The 22,635-nt window shown below is 47.7% G+C and overlaps 1 protein-coding gene across 1 annotated transcript; it reads right to left on the bottom strand.

Annotated features, from left to right (window-relative positions):
* Window positions 1-95: 95 nt before the first annotated feature.
* Window positions 96-3,243, bottom strand: DEDD (death effector domain containing). Its single transcript, XM_047704495.1, has 4 exons — window positions 2,919-3,243; window positions 2,643-2,750; window positions 1,839-1,985; window positions 96-1,260 (listed from the first exon to the last, which is right to left on the bottom strand). Exons 1-4 carry the CDS (start codon window positions 3,241-3,243, stop codon window positions 884-886), a joined length of 957 nt encoding a protein of 318 aa, XP_047560451.1. The 3' UTR covers window positions 96-883.
* Window positions 3,244-22,635: the final 19,392 nt, after the last annotated feature.

The following is a 22,635-nucleotide window of genomic DNA, read 5'->3' as shown; positions in this document are numbered from 1 at the left end:
GGAAGGAAAGAGAAGACAGGAGGTGATTATCAACGACTTCGCTTGCACCTGTGATGCCCTTTGCCCCAGCCAGAAGAAAGCCAAGGGGAAAGGGCTGCAGGCTACATGATTTATTTTCACTTGAACATGGAAGGGAAGTCTCACACTCCCCCTTCCCCTTCTCAGGGGGAGTGTATTTTAATCAGCACCCCCTTCTCCGTCCACCCTGTCGGGAGGGGCAACTTGGCTGACCCAGTCCTCTTACCCAGTCCTCCCTTGAAGAGGGTTTGGCAAAGGGGACAAAGGACAGAGCCGCACCAGGCAGAGGTCTGCAGCCCTGCAACGGAGGGGACGGGGCAGAGAGGAGCAGCACCAGAGGCCAGGAGAGCGCGGAAAGGGCCACAGCTTCGTTTTTTAAAAATTCTGTAATTTGGGAGAGGGTGGTGATTCATTTCCAAAATACACTTCAGAGTCCCACCTTCCACACAGCTCCCTTACTCACAGCCCTTTGGTTTTTCAGACAAAATTGAAGAGCCCTCATAAAGCCAGAAGTACGGATAACCCCGCAATGCACCCAAAAGCAGTGTTCACTTCCGACCCTTACAGAGACTACGGTTCCGTAGCCTTTGCTTCTCCCTCTACGTTTGTCTTACGGCTCAGTGGCAAGGTGGCTGTAGAGACACACATTAGGAGGGTACGTGGATAAGGGAAACAAAGGGGAGGCCCAGGCATGTGGGTGCAGGGAGGGGTGGGGAACACCACTTCCATTTTTGTCTCTTCCTTTAAAAAAAAAAAAAAAGGCAGGGGTGTGATTGGTCGGAAGGGCAGAGAACAAACCCCAGAACAGTATGTAGGCCCCAGAGGCGGGCGGTGGGACTAGTCCCCCGAGCGGAGAGAGGGAAGGTCAGGGCAGTGCCTGCAGCATCAAGTTCCTCAGGAGCTTCTGCCGGCCCAGCTCGTAGTCCTCCTCGTCCACGTTCACCAGCAGCTTGATGGCTTCGTGGCCCACAGCCTGCTTGAGGGAGTCTGTGATAAAGACGCCTTTAAGCGCCTCTAGTAGCGAGCCGTTGATGTAGTCACGCCAGAATGCATCGAGGTAGGTGAGCTCGGAGAACTTGATGTCACAGATGATGGAGCCCAGGTCCCGAGACTTGAGGATGGTGTTGGCCTGGTTAAAGCGCTCAAACTGGCGCTCCAGTGGGTCCTGCTTGTTAGAGAACACGTTGCCCTGCAGAGCGGTCTCATGCTGGCAGTACTCGGCCCGGACCCGCAGTCTGATGTCTGGGGGGACAGAAGACATGTACACGGGATTGCAGTGAGGGGGCGTGGACAACCCATGTGCCAAAGGGGGAACCGAACAGCTGGGCGGGGAAGCTGGGCCTGCCCGCTTCTCTGCCTCTCCCCAGGACAACTTCTTCTCTATGTACCCCCAAAATCCTTGCCTCGAGGATTGAGAGATTCCCTCAAACGGGCCAAGCTTGGGGCAGGTTATAGCCACTGCTCACTAGCAGCACCTTCCTTCTAGGAGATCCCCTCCTAACTAACAGGTACCCAAGTTCCTTCTAGTACTCGGTCATGCCTGGTTCACCCAACAGTAAGGATGTGGTAACGGCGTCCCTCTGCTGTAGTATTAACTAGAGGGAGCCGAGAGGTACTGCTACAGAGACAGAGGAGTTCTCTCCCCAGAGACTAACTATTCCATCCCAGCAAGTCATTCAACCGTTCAACCCCAGCCTTACACCACCCGGTATCTCAGCAGTTCTGCCTCCCCCTCAGGTCCCCTCCGCCTCTAGAACCCTCACAGCAGCTGCGTTTCCCTTCAAGTCTACGCCGCCTCTAGCACCCTTCAACTTCCTCACCACATGTCTGCTTTTCCTTGGGGTCTGGCGTTACTGACTTCCGGCGTTTTCGTTGGCTCCCAAGGGTGGCTCTCCCTCGAGCTGGCCGCTTGCTACACATCTGAGGGCCCGAAGCGGGGCAGCACACCACAGGATAGTGGGGAGGCACTGACCAGAGGGTAGAAAGGGAAAAAAACATAGTATGGTAAAGGCAGCAGAAATGTGAACACTTACCTTAGAGTGAGAAAGGAATCGTTTAGACTTAGCACTAAAAGCTCTATCAGTAAAGTGACCTGAAAAGAGGACAAAATGTGGGGATAGTTACAGGACCCAGGTGAAGCATTAACACCTCACCTGATTTTTATGGGGCTAGATACTGGGGGGTGGAGCGGGTGGAGGGGGTGGGCAGCGGTGAGAGAGACACAGTATCTTTTCATTCAGGCTGGCAGAGCTAGGAAAAGGATGGGTTTGGGGTCTTTTTTTTTTTTTTTTTGAGAAAAAGAGTGTGTGCGTGCAGGGAGGAGGGGCAGGAGGGAGAGCTAGGAGAAGACAGAAAGTCTCCAGCAGTCTCCCCAGAGAGCAAGAAGCCCAACGCGGGGCTCAATCCCACAACCCCGAGAGCATGACCCAAGCCAAAACCAAGAGTCGGACGCTCAACCGTGCCACCCAGGCGCACCCCCTTTTCTTTAAAGTAAGCCCTACACCCAACACGAGGCTCCAAATCATGACCTCAAGATCGAGAGTCGCGTGCTCTACTGGGCGGGCCAGGCGCCCTGGTGTCGTCTTTCTTGAAGACGAACATTAGGAGAGTTACTATTTTCTTACCTGTTTTGGGGGGTTGTGGAGGCCTCGGTTCTGGATCGCTGAGGGCTCTGGGGGTCACATAGCGAATGGATGTCTCCTCCAGATACTTGTCTACAAGATCGGGGCACACTATAGGAGGGGAGGGAGTCATTCAGGAAAAGATCCAGCCCTCCCTCCTAACTCATCTCCTCTCTTGTCCCAGGGAGCCCCCAGGGTCAACACCCCATCCCGCCTGGACTCCCGGGCGGCTCGGCCCCGGCCTCCCCAAAGCCCGTCTGGCCTCTGGGCTTCGCTCACCGGCCCGTCTCCGCTTGAGGGTGACGTAGGGCAGCAGGTCGTGGCGCGTGATGATACGCAGCAGCTGCAGCACCTGGCGAAAGTTACTCTCGTCACAGCGGCCCTGGCGCTCCAACGCCAGTAAGAAGTCACGTCCGTCGCGGATGAGGCCCCGCTCGTGGTCATCGATGACATCAACAAAGAGGAAAGAAAGGACGCGCACATCTCTGTGTGTCAGGTGGGTGCCCACGATGTCAAACATGCGGTGCAGGCTGTACAGCCCGTGCTCCTGCTCCCCGCGCTCTTCGGGCCACACCTGGCTCGCCGGCCGCTTCAGGCCCGCCATGCTGGGGGCTCAGGCGCACGAGGCTTTCCAGAATCCCTGCGCAGCGGCTGCGATCCCCACCGTACTGCAAGCACAAGGAGAGAACCTGTGAGCTACTCGAGGGCCACAACTGGTCTCATTCACTCATCTATCCCCAGCCCCTGACACAGAGCCTGGCATGGGGTAATGCTCCGTAAGTATTGGTTGAAAAATAAAGCCTAGAGCTCTCCCATCCAACAGAGGTTGTCCTAAGTCACTTTCCGTAAGAGAGAACGTTCTCCGCAATTTCCATGCAGCATATTCAGTGGGAGTTGCTATCAGATGTTCCCCCGATTGTTCTCCTGTGCCCCAAATACTCTTTTCGGTCCCCTGTGCTCTCCCTCCCACCTCCCAACCGGCTCACCTCTTAAATGTAGGCAAAACTGAAAAGAAGGAGACAGTTCACTCTAAACTAACATGGAGGTTGCAGCAGATGAACTTACAAACCAGAGAGAGGGAGACAGTTTTTGGGGAGAGAACTAGTTTCAGGTCTGCCTGTGTCATTAGCAAGCTATGGAGCTGGGAGACCTTACGTGAGTCACTGCCCCCCCCACACCAAAACACGAATGAAAGTACTTTCCAGACTTGTCAAGGGTCCAATTAGAAACTACATGTGAAATCGCTGTGCCAACAGAGATTTTTTTTTTAAGATTTTCATTTATTTGACAGACAGAGATCACAAATAGGCAGAGAGAGAGGGGGAAGCAGGCTCCCTGCTGAGCAGAGAGCCTGATGTGGGGCTCGATCCCAGAACCCTGAGATCATGACCCGAGACGAAGGCAGAGGCCTTAACCCAGTGAGCCACCCAGGCACCCCCAGAAAGAGATTTCATAGAGACAAGCATCTTCGACCTCTGCAGCCCAGACCCATCCCCCGCAATCCCATCCTCATTTTTCCTACAATCCAACCAAGTTCAGAAGCATAACTGCACAGGAGGTTAATCAGTGCTATTCACCCAAACTCATGGATTCAAATCAGCAAACATTAATAAGCTCAAAGCTCCCGCATGAGCTCTTCTAATTCTCCTATGCCAGGTGTACTCCCTTGATGTCTACACACGTGGATATACCCCTTCTAACCTTCCCTCCTGGTTGGCATCTGCCCATTCCCTCACAATGACTGACAGCAGCCTGACATTCGTTCTATAATTTTTTTTTTAAGATTTTTATTTATTTGACAGAGAGAGAGATCACAAGTAGGCAGAGAGGTAGGTTTAAAGAGAGCAGGGGAAGCAGGCTCCCTGCTGAGCAGAGAGCCCGATGCAGGGCTCAATCCCAGGACCCTGAGATCATGACCTGAGCAGAAGGCAGAGGCTCAACCTACTAAGCCACCCAGGCGCCCCTATCATTTGGTATTTGATTCACAAAGTTCCACCATCAAGCTAGGTAATGTCAATGACCAGCCAGTAACCAAGCCTCAAGTTCAGAGGCTTCCGTGTCCACACTAGTCATGCACACGTGCTGCTCCGCCAGACTGTGCCACCCAACGCCACTGCGCCCTGGCCACGGCTCCAGTCACGCGATTCATCATAAGCTCCTGTTGAAGCCACTTCTGAGTATGTCTTCAAGGCCCTCACCTTTCCACGGCCACTGCCCTGGTTCAAGTCCAATAATCTCTCTCCAGGACTATGGTTAACACCCTCTTCAGGGGCTCTCCTTACCAACGGTCTTAACCCACCTAAATCCATTCTCCACATCCTGCTGAATTAGCTATCTAAAACGCACAACCGAGAGGCACCTGGGTGGCACAGTCGGTTAAGCATCCAACTCTTGCTTTCTGCTCAGGTCATGATCGCAGGGTCCTGGGACAGAGCCCCGCATCAGGCTCCACACTCAACACAGGGTCTGCTTGAGAGTCTCTCTCTCTCTCCCTCCATCCCTCCTGTTCGTGCTCGCTCTCTAAAACAAGTAAGTAAAATCTGTAGAAAAATAAACAAATAAAATAAAAATAAATAAAATAAACAAGTAAAATCTGTAGAATAAAATAAATAAAAATAAATAAAATAAATTTTAAAAAACCACATCACTTTTCTGCTTAAAACCTATCTACAGCCGGGGCGCCTGGGTGGCTCAGTGGGTTAAGCCGCTGCCTTCGGCTCAGGTCATGATCTCAGGGTCCTGGGATCGAGTCCCGCGTCGGGCTCTCTGCTCAGCAGGAAGCCTGCTTCCTCCTCTCTCTCTCTGCCTGCCTCTCTGCCTACTTGTGATCTCTCTGTCAAATAAATAAATAAAATCTTTAAAAAAAAAAAAAACCTATCTACAGCCTCCTCCTTACCTATAAGAACACTGGTAAACTCCTTACACAGCACACGAAACCTCTGAGATCAGGCCCTGCCTACCCCTCCAACCTCATAACCCACTTTTTATTTTCCCCCATTACCAGTTTGTTTATAGCTCAAATACAGCATGCGGTTCCTTTCTCTGTCCCTTTCTTCAGCCTGTTCCTTTTGCTGGAGTGCCCCTCTCCCTCCACTGTCCCATATATGCCCCATCACCACCCTTTTGCAGATGGCTAACTCCTACTCATCCTTTAAAAGTCAGCTCCGACACCATCTTCAAATTCAGTCTCCACACCTCCATGCCAGGCTAAGTAGTCCTCTTCTGTGCTCCTACGGAACACCGTGCGTACTCCCTTTAAACCCCTTATCAAAGTGTACTAAAACTATCCGTGTATTCATTATCCCAGTGAACCTTAAACAACTCATGTAGATGGACTAAGTCATACTCATCTTTACATCCCCAGTGCCTAGCAATGGCTGGAGACTGGCACGTAGTACTCACGACCTCCTGAACTGAACTTAGTCTCCAGGACATCATCGCAAGCAATACCGATTAAGAAACTCCTACAAGTCCGAGAGAGGACTTTGTTAGAAACCGATACACACAACCACGTTACCTGCATACACTCCAGTCAGCCTCCTCCACACTGTGCAGGACTACCCACTCCCCGGCACCTCCTCAACAACAGGACAGGCTGCCCTATTTTACACACCAAGAAACTGAGGCTAGGTTAAGAAAGAGAATAAAAATGATAAGCTGCTTCAGAAGAGTCAAGCTAATAGGCTCTGTGAAAACTAAAGAGCACGTAGGACCTGATCCTCTCTTCCTCAATAATCCTAAAACGGATGCAGAGACTCCTTCCCTTAAGAAAAGGGGAGGTCCACCCTGGAATCACTTAGTCCTGTATCATGGGTTCTGATACGCGGACAAGAAAAATAGCTCGTATCTGCTTATGAGAACCCAGATGCCCCACCCCGCAACCCCCGAGCGTGGGAAACAGCTGGGAAAAGAGCTACCCTACTACGGGCTGGTTTTCTCTGCCTCTTCCTCTCCTTTCACCTGTTGTAGTTTCTGGTACGAACACGGGGGACGGGGTGGGGGACTGAAGGAAAGTAACTCCTTGCTCATAGCAGGAAACATGAGAAAACTGAGCCTCCCTAGACCTCCCCCTGTTCCCGATCCCACCTGTTCCTTTTGGCCAGCTGCTGGCTGCCAGGAGCCCAGAAAAGCAGATGGGAAGGTTTCACATTTGATCAATCCAAAGAGCAGGTGGCTAGAGAGCTCCCGAATTCAAAGGGTCCCGACTATAAACGCCCAGAAGGGAAGGAATATTGTCCCCACATACCTTCCCCCTGGAAAATGAGGCCAAATACAGGAAAGCGCTACGGTCCTAATCACGTATCAATGGATGCAATTCTCTAACAGGCCTCTGTCCTCTGAGGGTTAACTCTCTAGATTTGAGGGAAAACACAGCCACCTTTAAGTCCTAGATCCCAGGCTGGATCACTCAAAGTGCCAGCAAATATCAGAGCTTCTAGGTCAGTGGTTCTCAACCAGGGAGGATTCTGCCCCGCCCTCCCCCCGAAAGTGCAGCAATGTTGGGAGACATTTTAGACCATGATGATTGGAGGGGGCAAGGGACCGTGCTACCGGCCTGCGCCAAACAGAGGCCGTGGATGCTTCTAAATATAATACACAGGACAGCCCCCGAAACACAGGATTATCCAGCTCAAAACGTCGATAATGATGGACGCCTGGGTGGCTCAGTCGGTTACCTGTCTGCCTTCGGCTTGGGGCATGATCCCGTGGTGCTGGGATCAAGCCCTTTGTCGTGGTGGGCTCCCTACTCGGTGGGGAGTCTGCTTCTCCTTCTCCCTCTGCCCCTCCCCCCCTCACGTTTACACACGCATACATGCGCATGTGTTGTCTCTCAAATAAATAAAATCTTAAAAAAAAAAAATGCTGACGCTGAGAAACCCTATTGTAGATGGACCATGATGAAGGGTCAAAAGAAGAGAGACGGCGTATCACTTTCCACCCTAGATCTAGAGAGGGAAGCCACTGGGTCCTTCCGACCCAAACCCATCCAACAATATTCCAGAAGAAAAGAAAAGCCAGTCAGACACAGACTTATTTAACTCCCAAGTTCAAGAGCACTAAGGAGTTCCATCCCACTCCAACCTTAGCTTCTCTATCACCTGCTGTTGCCATTCAGGTGAGCAGCAAGTGGTGAGGCTATACTCTCTTCTGCCCCATCCCGGGAGGTCGAATGTGACCTAGTTCAAGCTGGACCTCTGTGAAGATAAGAGAAATGCCATCCTTTGCAAGACGAACAAAAAGGATCCGGCACTTAACCCTCGCAGCCATCTTTAAAGTCCTGAAACTCGACCAGGTGCAGACCCTTCCTTGTTCAACCGCTGATCAAATATTCTGCTTACTCAATGAAGCAAAATGTAGAAGAAGTCTAAGTTTCCCAAGGCCATGTCCTTGAAAGAAATGTCAGGAGGCTGACATGCAGGCTAATAGGCAGCTCCCCCCCACCCAGTTATTTATCGTCTAGGATGGTGAGTTCGCTCATTTGGCAATCCAGATGGGGTTCCAAGAATCTATCTAACTTCAGCATTAAAAGAACATGGCCAACTTCCTCTTCAACCAAAATATACTCAGCTTTTTGTGGCAATGAAGCTTGGGAACACAGCTTAAAATATACAGAGATCCTAGATGAAAGATAGCAGAGTAGTAAGAAGAACGTACCCCCTGTAAATAGATTAAAAAGAACTCCTAAGTCCTGGTGTCTGAAATATTGCCAGATATCAAGAGACAAACAAAACACGCCAGTCAAGGAGTCCTGATCCCGCTGGCTAGTTTGGGTCTGTTTGAGAATCTAATATATGATTCCCCTGTTACAGTTTCCCAATTTTTTTTATTATTATTTTTACCCCAAGAATAATTTTTTATTCCCAGGAATTGCTGCATTTCCTGGAGTTGTAGTTTTTTGTTTGTTTTCTTTAGGGAGGTCCAAACCAGCCAAGTGCCAACAGTCTATATGTATCTACAGAACAGCCTATCAGGTTTCCGCTTCCAAGCAGTCTAGTCTCATCCCAACCAGGAAAGACTTCTGTGATTTTTGAGGTACTTGACTCTCTCGGAAGCCTGTAGAGGACAGTCATGTGGAAGACATACAGACAGAGGGGTGCCTGGGTGGCTCAGTCGGTTAAGCATCTGCCTTGGGCTCAGGTCATGATCTTGGAGTCCAGGGATCCCGCCCCACATTGTGCTCCCTGCTTGCTGGGAACCTGCTTCTCTCTTTCCTCCCTGCTCATGCTTTCTCTCATTGCCTCTCTAAAAAATAAATAAAATCTTAAAAAAAAGAATGATCTCTTGAAATGAAGACAAAACTCTAGTTTTATCTCAACAGAGATGACCTCTATATTTTCAGAAAACCAGAAGTATTTGAATCTCTCTCTGAAGCCCTTAGGGAGGAAAGTCATGTGGAAGAAGTAAAAAAGAGTGATGTCTTGAAACTTGGAATGAAACATGGAAAAGCTTCAAGATGACTGAGAGATAGCCAGAGCTTTCTTGCTGGTGGGACAGCGAAAATGTAACCAAATATCTGGACGTCAGAATTACATAGTATGTGGGGCACCTGAGTGGCTCAGTCAGTTAAGCGTCTGCCTTCACCTCAGGTCCTGATCCCAGGGTCCTGGGATCAAGCCCCACATCGGGCTCCCTGCTCGGTGGGGAGCCTGCTTCTCTCTCCCTTAGCCTGCTGCTCCCCCTGCTTGAGCTCTCTCTCTCTCTCTCTCTGCCAAATAAATAAATAAATCTTTAAAAAAATTTTTTTTAAAGAATTACATAGTATGTTTTCAATAGGAAGATTCCAGGAACCCTGAACAACAAGAAGAAAGTATAAGCTAGAGAAAAAGCCTTCCCATGGAAGGTGCCCTCCTCACCCGCTGCAACCCCTCAAGGGTAACTTAGTAGCCGATTGTGTTAGAGTACAATGTCCCATATGTTAAACAATGTTTCTATCTGAGCTGACCAAAATGACTAGATAATAACAAACCAAGCTGGGGGCTTGGTAACTTCTGCTGTTTTCCTTTCTACCAATCTCCAGTTACCCAGAAAGACAGTGACTGCAACAGACCTCATTCACTCCGCTGTGTAGGTGAAAACTCATTTTCCCAGCATCTAACCCATTACTGGGCTCAACCCCAATACATTTCTCATGCCATTGCCATTCATTCCCTTCCATCATTCAAAAACAAAAAAATGTTCCAGACTTACCTTTGCAAGAAACTTAATTTCCCAGGTCTCTTCCTAGCACAAGGTTGGAAGCCAGCAGCAAAACAAAAACAAATGGGGGGGGGGGGGGAGAGTCAGTTTTCAAGCTTTATTTTGAAACATCAAAGGCCCAAAGAGTTACTCTTGGTTACAAGAATACACAGACACCCTAAAGCCATTTCGATTAAAATGATCCACTCAGAGCTAAATGAGAGAACTCACCCCCAACCAACTCCCCAGGCTTCCCCTAACTCTCTACTAACAGAGTCACAAAACAGTACCAACTCCCAAGAATTTCCAGCCTCAGTGGTTCATGGCAACTTACGGACAATTCAACAACTTGTGGGAAAACCAATTATCTTCCGCTACCTTCTCACCTGACTCCTCAATTCCTTAGGAGATCCACCTATTTTGTTACAATATTAACACTGACTTTCAACTTTAGGGAGAACCTGGGGCGGGGAAATGGTCACAGCTAAAGAAGGCGCTTTCTATCATTTCGCTTATCAGAGCAGAACTATCCTCCAAATTCTGTCTTCCGCCCCTTCCCTTAGCACACAGTGCGGACAAAACAGCCACCACGGCTGCATCCACTCATACATCTACATTTCACCAGGGAATATTTTCTATATGCAAATACTGACCCCTCCCTCTTACCACTTAAACAGCAAAAGAAAGGTCTGGACACTAAAGCACTCATTTAATTATCCCGGTTGCCTAGATGCCACCCTGTTTCCTGTTCCCTTTCTCAGACTTCCAGAGCCTCCACCCTGGCATACAGGGGTCCAACTCAGCTCGGCTGTTTCCCCATTCTTACCCTGCTAATTGCTAGAAACTAGAAAAGTCCTTTACTCCTTCTACACTGTGGTGGCAGTGACACTGGCTTCCCCATTTCCCCTTCCTTAGGTAACCAGGAAAAACAAGGGAGCAGTAAGTCAGGGAGCCTTTGGAAAGCAAATCCAGTTGAGCCCTCATCCAACCCCAATTCCCTGAGCCATTCCCTTCTGCCCTTCCCACCCTATTAAAAGCTAAAGGCCTGGCAATTAGAATTGGTTGCAACTGATGCCGCTTAACTCTGCTGTCTTCCTTTGGTGGGGGGCGGGGAGGGAAACCCCCCACCTCTCTCACCCGTGCAGCTCCACTGTCCTATCTCCCAGCCCATTCCCCTTCCTCCCAAACTTTCCTCCTAGACTCTCACTTTCCCCATTCCCTCGTCACACCGCCACGCTCTCCATTCCCCCAAACCCCCGTGCTCTCCTTTTCCACCCAAATTCTCCCCTAGGCCCTTCCCCCTCCCACCTCCAATGTAACACTTTCAAAACCTCCCCCAAAACGTCTGAAGTCCCCTCCTCAACCCTTCCCACCTCCTCACAACACCACTCTCAAGAGTCCAGTCCCTCCCACCACATGCCACCAGCCCCTTCCCCTTCGCACCCCCGGCCGCTCCCTCCCGCGCCCACCGCCCTCAATCCGGCGGGATCGCAGCCCCACTCCCACCTCGGCCGCGCCAACACCCCCCGGCCCGGCCCGGCCCTTGTTTACGCCCCTCCCCGCGCCCACTCCCCCGCCTCGCCCCTGCCCTCTCCCACAGTTGCCACCTCCCCCGCACGCCCCCTCGGCCGCTCCCCTCCCCCACCTCGCAGCGTCCCGTCACCTCCCTCTCTCGAGGTTCTCGGGCTGGACGTCGCCTCCGCCTCCCCCTCCACTTTCCTTCCCCAAGCCCTCCGCGGCCCCGCCCGGCCCCGCCCCGTCCCGCTCGCCTCCCCCTCCCCACTCCGCCGCCCCGCCGCCTCACTCTCGGCTCAGGCTCGGCGCCGCCATGTTGGATCCATCCGCGCCGCCCTCCCGTCCCGTCGCACGCCGCCGCATCCGGGCTCCGGCCGCCGCCGCCACCGCCGCCGCGGGCGTGGGGGAGGGGGGGCGGCCTCGTCCTGAGCAGCGCCTCCCGGAACCTGGCCGGTTAGCGGCGGCTTCGAGACCATAGTGAGGCATGAGCCGGGGTGGCCATGCTAGGTGAGGGCAGCCTGGCAGCGGCCTTAACCGGGGCGTGGATAGCTTCAGTGTGGGAAGGGAGACTAGAGACTGGCCGCCATCTTGCTTTGGGGCAAGCGGGCACCGCAGGTTCTTCCTGACGGCGGCTTCGGGGCCCTAGTGAGGAGGACGTGAGGGTTGCATTCTCGAGTGTGAGAACGTTGGGGGCGCCAGAGCTGGCTGCCGTCGACTTCAAGACCCATGGAAAGACTGGGACCAGCAGCCATGACTCATAAGGGCGGAATACTGCAAGGGTCGAACGGCCCCGCGAACTTCGGGAAAGGGTCACGATCGGGATTTGACCTTTGCCCCGAACTTCCGGTAAATCCGGACGCTCGGTAAACCTCCGTCCGGAGCTGAAAGTGCTGCCCGCATGCCCCCTCGGATTTCGTTCTTTGCGCGCCCGCTTCCCGGACTGGCGGGTGATGGGGCTGGGGGGCCGGGTACGTTCTGGAGCTGTCAGAGGCGTGTTGGTTAAAGGAGGTAATAAATGAGGCCGGTGAGAATGGGAGGGAGCGATTACGCAAGGCCTTGTGAGTGCGTTGATTTTACCCGAAGGGCAGCGAGTCAACTCTGAAGAGCCTTGGCAGGGAAGTGAACAGCCGTATTTGCATTTTTAAAAGATCGCTGGTTGCAGTGGGGAGAATGGGTAGGAGGGAACGAAGTTAGGGGCCAGAACAGTTGAGAAGCTCTTCTCCGCGAGAGACGGCTGTGGTCTGACCCAGAGGAGGGAGAGTGCGGATGGGAAAAAACATCGGAAATGGGGTTGAGGCAGAGGTTAGTCCCCAGTATATTGAGCTGGGTAACCGAGGAAAAGTGATGCCATTTTCTCTTTGGTTTGGGAGAGAGGATGAGTTAGGTGCGCTGTTAGCTTAGATACCCACTCATTGGACAGTCGAATATGAGATCATGTGGGTTGGAAGCCCCAGAGTTTGGGGCGTGTGCGCGAGCGAGCGTGAGAACATAGGTGTTGAAGCCAGGGACGTGGATAAGACGGTCTAGAGAGGAGTATCTGCATCTGGAGAATGAGAGGAGGGCAGAAAACAGAGAAAGGGACACTGAAAAGGGGCAGACAGAAAGGGAAAAAATAATCCAGGAGTGAAGTACCAGGGAAACCGGTCAGAGGGTTAAAGGTAACAGGTTAGGGGAGGTTTGTATTACAATGTGTCCATTGGGTATTGCAAGAGGAAGTCCTTTGGTAATTTTGGAGAAAGTTGTTTCAGAGATACTGTGGGATAGAAACCAGAGTGAAGTAAACCGAGTGACTGGAAATGGACAATGTAGAAAGAGTTTTCTGGTGGTGTTGACTGTAAAAAAGAGGCTAGCCGTAGGGTGTAGCATGAGTCAGGATTCCACAGAAAGGGGAGGACTTTTAGATCCCTGTGGGACAGTCAGACCTATGGTACCAATGGCAATTGAATACGCAGATCTGAATAAAGGAGAATTAAATGGAAATTACTAAATGGAAAGAAAAGCATGAGTAGAAGAATACGGATGGCACATTTACACAGGCATTTAACAGCTAACCATGGGGGCACCTCGGGGCTCAGTCGGTTAAGTGTCTGCTTTCCGTCAGGTCACGATCCCAGAGTCTTGGGATCCCTCTCGCTCGCTCACGCTCTCGCTCAAATAAACAAGATTTTTAAAAAAGTAACCATGAAGAATGGGCCCGAGGAGGATGAAGGATGAAGATTTCTACTTATTATTTTAGATCCATCTTCACTGTTTGAATCTGCTTTACTATGTACATATATTACTTTTATAGAAAGCTACTTTTTTAAAAACTCCAGTAATGTATAGGCCAGAAATTCTGAATCACGAACATTTCAGTGGCACTTGAAGCCGTGGATTTGGGCAAACTCCAGAGAACAGCAGAGGGCTAAGAAGAGTGCTCTGGGGGAATTCCAACATTTGTAATACGTGAAGAGGAGCCCTTGGAGAATCTTTGAAAAGGAACAGCCAATGAGAAAATAAAAACTAAGTGACGATTCTTATAGAATCTGAGGGAAGAGAGTGTTTTTTTTTTTCTTTAAGATTTTATTTATTGGGGCGCCTGGGTGGCTCAGTGGGTTAAGCCGCTGCCTTCGGCTCAGGTCATGATCTCAGGGTCCTGGGATCGAGTCCTGCATCGGGTTCTCTGCTCGGCGGAGATCCTGTTTCCCTCTCTCTCTCTCTCTCTCTCTCTGCCCGCCTCTCCATCTACTTGTGATCTCTCTCTCTGTCAAATAATAATAAAAAATCTTAAAAAAAAAAAGATTTTATTTATTATTTGAGGGGGGCGAGGAAGAGGGAGAAGCAGACACCCCACTGAGCAGGGAGCCCAGTGCCAGCCTGGAGGCTCCATCCAGACCCCTGGATCATGACCTGAGCTGAAGGCAGATGCTTAACCGACTGAGCCACCCAGGAAGAGAGAATTTCAAGAGGATCAGAGTTGTTAAAAGTGTCACATATCCCCAGAAAGGCAGCTAATAGGAAAGGTGCCTTTAGCTGCAGACCTAATTTTCCTAGAAGCTTGGTCAAATCTAGCTCGTGAACCTTCCCCCAGATATTATGTGGGATTTGAGCCCTGTGCTGTTCCATCCTTACGGATCATGGCTGCCAGTTCCAGTCTTTCAAGGAACCTTGAAGCCACCTCTGGCCCCACCAGTGCTGCCTCTCCTGATCCTTACTATAGCACTGAAGCTGCTATCAGGAAGAACCGGAGGGGGAGCAGGGTGGAGGCGCCTGGGTGGCACAGTCAGTCGAGCCCCTGCCTTTGGCTCAGGTCATGATCTCAGGTCTTGGGATTGAGTTCCACGTTGGGCTCCCTACTCAGCGAGGAGCCTGCTTCTCCCTCTCCTTCCCTCCCTGCTTGTGCTCTCTCTCCCAAATAAATAAATAAAATCTTAAAAAAAGAAAGAAAAACCTATGTGAGGGTGCCTGGCTGGCCCAGTGGGTAGAGCATTCAGCTCTTGATCTCGAGATGGTGAGTTCAGGCCTCACATTGGGTGTAAAGGTTACTTGAAAAAATAAATAAAAATTAATTGGAGCTGGATTAGCTCTTTAGAAAAAAAAAGGAAGAAAGAAAGAAAAGACAGAACTGTGTTGCAAGAACTAATGATGATGAGGAATTGAAAGTAGGAGTATAGGTTGGAGTTGAGAAGGTCAAACAGTAACTAGGGAAAACATACATGTAAATAAAAATAAACTCATTTAAAAAAAGCAGTAACTAGGAGCCATACAGATTTTCCTAAAACCACCCAGAATGAGAGGAAGAGCTGGCTGAGAGGTTACTGAACAAGATGCTGATGTCAACAAGCATGAGGGCTAAAGGGTAAAGGAGCCAGTGGCATCACCTTCAAGGAGAAATGAGTTTTTGCAAGAAAAAGAAAGCACAATTGTCTGGAGATGAACAGCCTCTGCTTTAGAAGGTTTCGTCCATTAGACAAAGTCGGAATTTCTACCCCACTCATTTTCCCCCTGAGCCCACCAGAACTCTGTTCCTTTGTACGCAGCCTCCTCTCCAGCCTGATGTTCTTCACAGAATGCTCCCTGGCTTTTCCTAGAGGAAGACTCATCAGGACCCAGACAGCTGTGATGTTCCTTGACATGAGCTCCTATCCCTTCCTTGGAGCCTCAGCCAAGAAATCATCCCTCCAACTTTCTGACACCGGCCGCTTCAGCTTGATCCCGATTCCCCTCCTCTTCTGCTTCTCAGCACTGTCCCCACAGCTGTCTCTTCCTTCGGTGCCATCTTTAACCTTTCACGTGCTCCCAGTTCCACTGTGTCCTGCCTGTCGTTCCTAACTCGCTAATGCTCAGTGATTAGAAAGCATTTTCTATGAACTTGGGAAAATCTCTTCCTTTGTCACTTCTGCTTATTGGTCCTGTTTTCCCCTCAGCTACATGTCAGTGCTCCAGATAGCTACTGTGTCCCCACTAAGTGTTTGTTTGTTTGTTTGTTTTCCAAATCAATGATCATACCAATTCAAATAGTAGATGTTGTACCTTTGTTGATCTGAATGCTCTGTTAGGACTGCTTGTCCCAGTCCATGCTGTTCCCCAGCTCTGCCAAAATTAAAATCTTTACAGAACAGACATTCCCTTAAAGAAGATTCCACTGTTCACAACCCACTGTTCTAAGTATACTCTTGACTCTTCCAGGGCCATTCTGATTCCCATATCCCTGTCCCCTTTACTCTTGAACTTTATCCTACAGCAGCTTACCTTTGTGTTCTCTCTAGTTCTTGGGTCCCCACTAACTGCAGGCTGTTCCTGTTACTCATTTTCACCCAACATTTGACTAGCTCCGAACTTCATTTCAGCTTCAAACCCAACTATAAGCCAAACTATAAGCTAGAATTCCAGTGTCTCCTTGCTCCTGAATAGAAGGAGGAGGACCACTGTCACTGAATCATAATGATCTTTGTAAAACTCTCCTTAACCAGCTCCTTTTTGTTCCCTGCTCTGACTTAACCAATAAGTCTTTAGACGAGTTCCTTAATTTCTCTGAGCTTTTCTCATCTGTAAAAGGGCAAATACAACATCCACCCCATAGGTCATTATTTTAATGATTATATGAAATTAACATATATGAGGTGTTAGCATACAGCCCAGCCCATAGTAAGTATTCTATAAATGTTACCCAATATTTACGTGCTACACTTCTCCCTGGTTTCAGAAACTTCCCAGGTTCTTTATCAGTGCTCTCTGCTGCCCCCGTGGGGACAACTTCTGAGTCACTGGTATCCGACAGGCCCTGCCCCAAAAGATCCCTGTTATGCCAACCTCCCTAGCTAATTAGAGAATCAGTTCTTGGTTGGTTGGTCAAATAAAAATGCTATATTCCAGCCCATTCTCTGTCTTTTTAAAAGAATGTGTCCGGGGTCGCCTGGACAGCTTAGTCGTTAGGCGTCTGCTTTCGGCTCGGGTCATGGTCCCAGGGTTCTGGGATCGAGCCCCGCACTGGGCTCTCTGTTCAGCAGGGAGCCTGCTTCACCCTCTCTCTCTGCCTGCCTCTCTGCCTAGTTGTGATCTCTCTCTCTCTCTGTTAAATAAAGAAAGAAAATCTTTAAAAACAACAAAACAAGGGGCACCTGGGTGGCTCAGTGGGTTAAGCCTCTGCCTTCGGCTCAGGTCATGATCTCAGGGTCCTGGGATCGAGCCCCGCACGGGCTCTCTGCTCAGCAGTGAGCCTGCTTCCTCCTCTCTCTGCCTGCCTCTCTGCCTACTTGTGATCTCTCTCTCTCTCTCTCTGTCAATAAATAAATAAATAATAAATCTTTAAAAAAAAATAAAAACAACAAACCAAACAAAAAAACATACTGTCTGACATTCTCCTAGCTTTATTAATTTAGTAACACTGGTGAGGCACCTGGGTGGCTCAGTGGTTGAGCATTGCCTTTGGCTCAGGTTACGGCCCTGCAGTGCTGTAATCAAGCCTGGCATTGGGTTCCCTGCTCAGCCGGGCGCCTGCTTCTACCTCCCCTTCCCACACCCACACCCACACCCCCACCCCGCCGCTGGCCGCTCGTGCTCTGGCTCATGCTCTTGAAACAAAATCATTTTTTAAAAAGATTTTGATTTATTCATTTGAGGACAGAGAGAGCACAAGCAGGGCAGAGGGGCAATGGGAGACGGAGAAGCAGGCTCCCCACTGAGCAGGGAGCCCAATGCGGGGCTGGATCACAGCATCCCAAGATCATGACCCTGAGCTGAAGGCAGATGCTTAACTGACTGATGCCACCAGGCATCCCAATAAATAAAATCTTAAAAAAAAAAAAAAGATTTGGAGCACTTGGGTGGTTCAGTCAGTTAGGCATCCAACTGTAGGTTTTGACTCAGTCCTAGTCAGTTTGTGGGATTGAGCCCTACAGCCGCAGCCCTCAGCCCCAACTTTGCAGGCTTCCTGATCAGTGGGGAGTCTGCTTGAAACATTTCCTCCCTCTGCCCTTCCTCCCACTCATGTTCTCTTCTCTCTCAAAGCAAATAAATTGTATTAAAAAAATCTAGGGGCACTTGGGTGGCTCAGTCATTAAGTGTCTGCCTTCGGCTCAGGTCATGATCCTGGGTCCTGGGATAGAGTCCTACATCGGGCTCTTGCTCAGTGGGGAGTGGGCTTTCTCCCTCTCCTGTTCCCCCTGCTTGTGTTCCCTCTCACTGTCTCTCTGTGAAATAAATGAGTAAAATCTTAAAAACAAAAATCTAGTAACACAGGCAAGGTAAGTCATTCAGTCATTTATTTAATAAGTGTGATAACCATCTACTGATGTCAGATGCTGTGATAGGCATACAGGAGGGGACACACAGTGGTGAACAAAACAGACATGTCTTCATGGAGCTCACTAAGGAAAGAAAAATATTCTAAATTGAGATAGGGTCTATGAAGGAAAGGAACAGAAGGCTGCGACAGGAAAACGAATGATCTGGGAAGGTCTCCTGTTGAGGAGGTGACATGGAGACGGAGACCAGAGACCAGATAGAGCCAGTCATCTTGCGGAGAATGGGGAGGGGTATCCTAGGCCGGGGACACCTGCAAAAGGTCCAAAGGCAAGAGAGACCCGACACCCTGGGAGCCTGGATGACTGTGGGCATCTGGAAACCACAGCCTTCTTTCTCATTGCTCGTAAATCACTCCTTAATAACTCCTCCATAATTTTACTAAGAATCAATAATCTTTAATTTCCAGAATTCACCATCTAGAATTTCCCTCTTTGAAAATGTGGACATTTGCCATATTGTGAGTTCTTTAGATTATATAAAGGGGATACAATATCACTTACATAATACTTCTGATTTCTAGAATACCATGTGTCCAGGGCCTGAACTCATTTAAAATGCTAAGAATCCTGTTACTATTTTAGTTTATCATTAATTAACTTACAACTAACAGAAAGAAGTTTCCTCCTCATATTTCATCACTTTCTCATGTTCCAAGCTGCAGCTATTATATACATTTTTATATAGCTAAATAATAATGTAATTAGCTTTATTGCAGATGATATCCTATTTACCTAGGCAACTCATGAGAATCCACTTTAAAATTACTACAAATAATAGTAGCATTTAGTTAAGTGGGAGGAAAGTAACATGCAGAAATAAATATCCTTTACATATATAAACAGTAAGTTAAAGATGTAATTAAAGAAAAGACTCCATAGCAACAAAACAGATAAAATGCCTGGGAATAACCTTAACAAGAATGTGCAGGATCTGTCTGAATTTTAAAATGCTACCCACGTAAAAGAAAACTTTGAACCAAGTGGAAAGTAACATCATGTTCTTGGATAGAGAGAATGAATATATAATGATGTCACTTTTCCCAAAGTTGTCTATAAATTTAATATGATCTGTAGAAAAATATTGGCAGGATTTTTTAAAGAAATTTTTAAAGATTCTATTATTTATTTGAGAGCGAGAGAAGAGCACTCAGCCAGTTGGGGTGAGGAGCAGAGGGAGAGACAAGTAGGCTCCCCACTGAACAGGGAGCCTGGTGTAGGGTATGATCCCAGGACCCTGAGACCACGGCCTAAGCTATAGGCAGATGCTTAACCATCTGAGTCACGGAGGTGCTTCCTTGGCAGAATTTTTTAATTAGGGCACCTGAATGGCTCAGTGGGTTAAGCCTCTCTCTTCGGCTCAAGTCATGGTCTCAGGGTCCTGGGATCGAGCCCCATATCAGGCTCTCGGCAGAAAGCCTGTTTGCGCCTCTCTCTGCCTGCTGCTCTGCCTACTTCCGATATCTCTCTTTCTCTCTGTGTCAAATAAATAAATAAAAATCTTTAAAAGAATTTTTAAAAATAAGTATATTTTAAGTTCACATGGAGAAATAAGAAGAACTGAAAGGAAAGTTCTGGAAAAGAAAAGTAACAAATAGAAGCTAGCCCAACCAGATAGAAAAAATGTATTCCAAAGCTACAATAATTAAAACAATGGGATAACACCCTATGGACAACTTGATGGAACAGAATAGAGTGAAAAGACCTAAATACATATAGAAATTTTGTGTCGATAAAGGTGTCCCCTTAGATCAATGCAAGGAATTTGTGTTAGGACAACTGAATCAACATCTAGGGAAAAAATGTTGGATCTCTACATCATACCCTTCACCAAAACTAATTCCATATACATGAATAGCCAATCACAATTAATGTAAAGTACCAGAAACTAAAACATAAGGGCACAAAACGAAAAAGTAAAAGAAATAGCAAAAGACCCACCATGCAAACAGGAAAAAGAAAATTATGTAATGACAGATACAGTAGATTTCAAGGCAAAACCAGTACTAGAAATAAAGGGCATTTCATATCATAAGTTCAACTTACCAGAACCTGTAAATTTGTATGCATTTAATACTTTCTTTATTTTTTTTAAAGATTTTATTTATTTATTTGACAGAGAGAGATCACAAGTAGACGGAGAGGCAAGCAGAGAGAGAGAGAGAGGGAAGCAGGCTCCCGCTGAGCAGAGAGCCCGATGCGGGACTCGATCCCAGGACCCTGAGATCATGACCTGAGCCGAAGGCAGCGGCTTTAACCTACTGAGCCACCCAGGCGCCCCTGTATGCATTTAATACTTTCAAATTATATGGAGGAACAGAGCTGCAAGGAAAAAAAAATAGACAAATTATAGTCATTATAGGAGACCAAACACACCTCATGGTAAAGAGCATACCTCAACTGGTAGAGAATATTTCTTTTAGAATCAGTGGACCAAAAAAAAAAAAAATAGTAAGGACATAAACAAATAAGGAGAGCAGCAAACTGAATTCAGCAAGCATATATAGTTCAATATAACCGACAATTGCGAATTATAAATTATCTTCCTTTTTGTTTCGTCTTTTTTAAAATTTCAGTTAATAAACATATAGTGTAATATTGGTTTCAGGAGTAGAATTTAGTGATTAATTACCTACAATAATACCCAGCGCTCATCACAACTGCCTTAATACCCATCAGCCACTTAGCTCATCCCCAACCCTACAAATTATTTTTAAGCACACTTGGGACATTTTAAAACTGACATATTGTGCTATAAAGCAAATTTCAACAAATTTGGAGGATTTAAAATATACAGTGTTTCTTGCTCTCATACAGTTCGGCTACAAATCAGTAACAAGGTAACTATGAAAGTCTATTTAGAAATTAGGAAACACTTCTAAATAACCCCCCAAATTATGACTGAAGTTAGAGAATAATTGGAACTCAATGATAATAAAAATAGTACGTGCCAAAGTTTACAGGATGGGGCTACAGCTGTGTTTTAACAAGAAAATGTGTAGTCTTAAGTGCACATATTAGGAAAAAAGAAAAGCTGAAAATGTACAAGGCTCGCATTATCTCAAGAACTGAGACTAGTAAATAAATCCAAAAGAGAGTGGAAAAAAAGGAAAGTGCACACAAAAAGATTGTCTGAAAGGATATATACTCAAAATGATAGCAGTTTTTAATCTCTTGGGTAGGATTTTTTTTTTTTAAAGATTTACTTATTGGACAGAGAGAGATCACAAGTACGCAGAGAGGCAGCACAGAGAGAGAGAGAGAGGAGGAAGCAGGCTCCCCTCTGAGCAGAGAGCCTGATGTGGGGCTCAATCTCAGGACCCTGAGATCATGACCTGAGCCAAAGGCAGAGGCTTAACCCACTGAGGCCACCCAGGTGCCTCACTTGGGGTAGGATTTTTAATTAATTTCATTTTTCTGTATCATTAAGTAGGCACAAGAAACAAAGCCATTTTCGTTTTAGGGGGGAAAAGCAAGTAGAAGAAACATGGGACAATCTTTTTGTTGTTGTAACTGTGGTGTAGTCTCTATACCCAACGTGGGGCTTGAACTCACGATCCTGAGATCAAGGTCACTCTCTATAAACACTGAGCCAGCCAAGTGCCCTGAGGGAATTTTTATAAGATAATCTAGACTATTACGGTGACATAACCGAAAGGTTTAAGCAAAAATCCTGATAAACTCAACCTCATATATGAAAATTTATACATGGTTAAAGATATCATGAAGGGGCTCCAGGGTGGCTCAGTCAGTAAAGCATCTGACTCTTGGTTTTGGCTCCAGTTATGATCTCAGAGTCCTGGGATGGAGCCCTGCTTCCGTCCAGCTCCCTGCCCAATGCAGAGTCTGTTCTTCCCTCTCCTTCTGTGCTTGTGTGCTCTCTCTATCTCAAATAAATAAAATCCTTTTTATAAAAATATTTTATTTATTTACTTGACAGAGAGAGACACAGCAAAAGGGGGAACGCAAGCAGAGGAACTGGGAAAGGGAGAAGCAGGCTTCCTGCCGAGTAGGGAGCCTGATGCAGGGCTCGATCCCGGACCCTGGGATCACGACCTGAGCCAAAGGCAGATGCTTAATGACTGAGCCACCCAGATACCACAATAAATAAAATCTTTAAAAAATACTGTGAAGAGAAGCAAAGACTGATAATAAACTGGGAAGATTATTTACAACTCATCACAAATGTCTAATTGCTTTGATACAATAACAATAAACCCTCACACAAATCACTAAGAAAAAATGAATAGTAATTAAAGAGGCAAAGGATATAAGAATTTATAGAAAAGAAAAGAGGAAATACAAATGAATGCTAAACCTCTGAGAAGACACTTAGCCGGGGGCCTCACTGGCTCAGTTGGTAGAGCATGTGACCCTTGATCTCGAGATCCCGAGTTCAAGCCCCACGCTGGGCACAGAGCTTACTTATTTAAAACAAAACAAAACAAAACAAAAAACGATCTTGAGATTCCACTTCAATCAAGGAATTGGCAAAAACAACTGTTACTAAAAATTATTTGTTT

Source organism: Lutra lutra, chromosome 15 (assembly GCF_902655055.1).
Source record: "Lutra lutra chromosome 15, mLutLut1.2, whole genome shotgun sequence".
NCBI classification, from domain to species: domain Eukaryota; kingdom Metazoa; phylum Chordata; class Mammalia; order Carnivora; family Mustelidae; genus Lutra; species Lutra lutra.
This window is presented reverse-complemented; position numbering and strand designations above follow the sequence as displayed.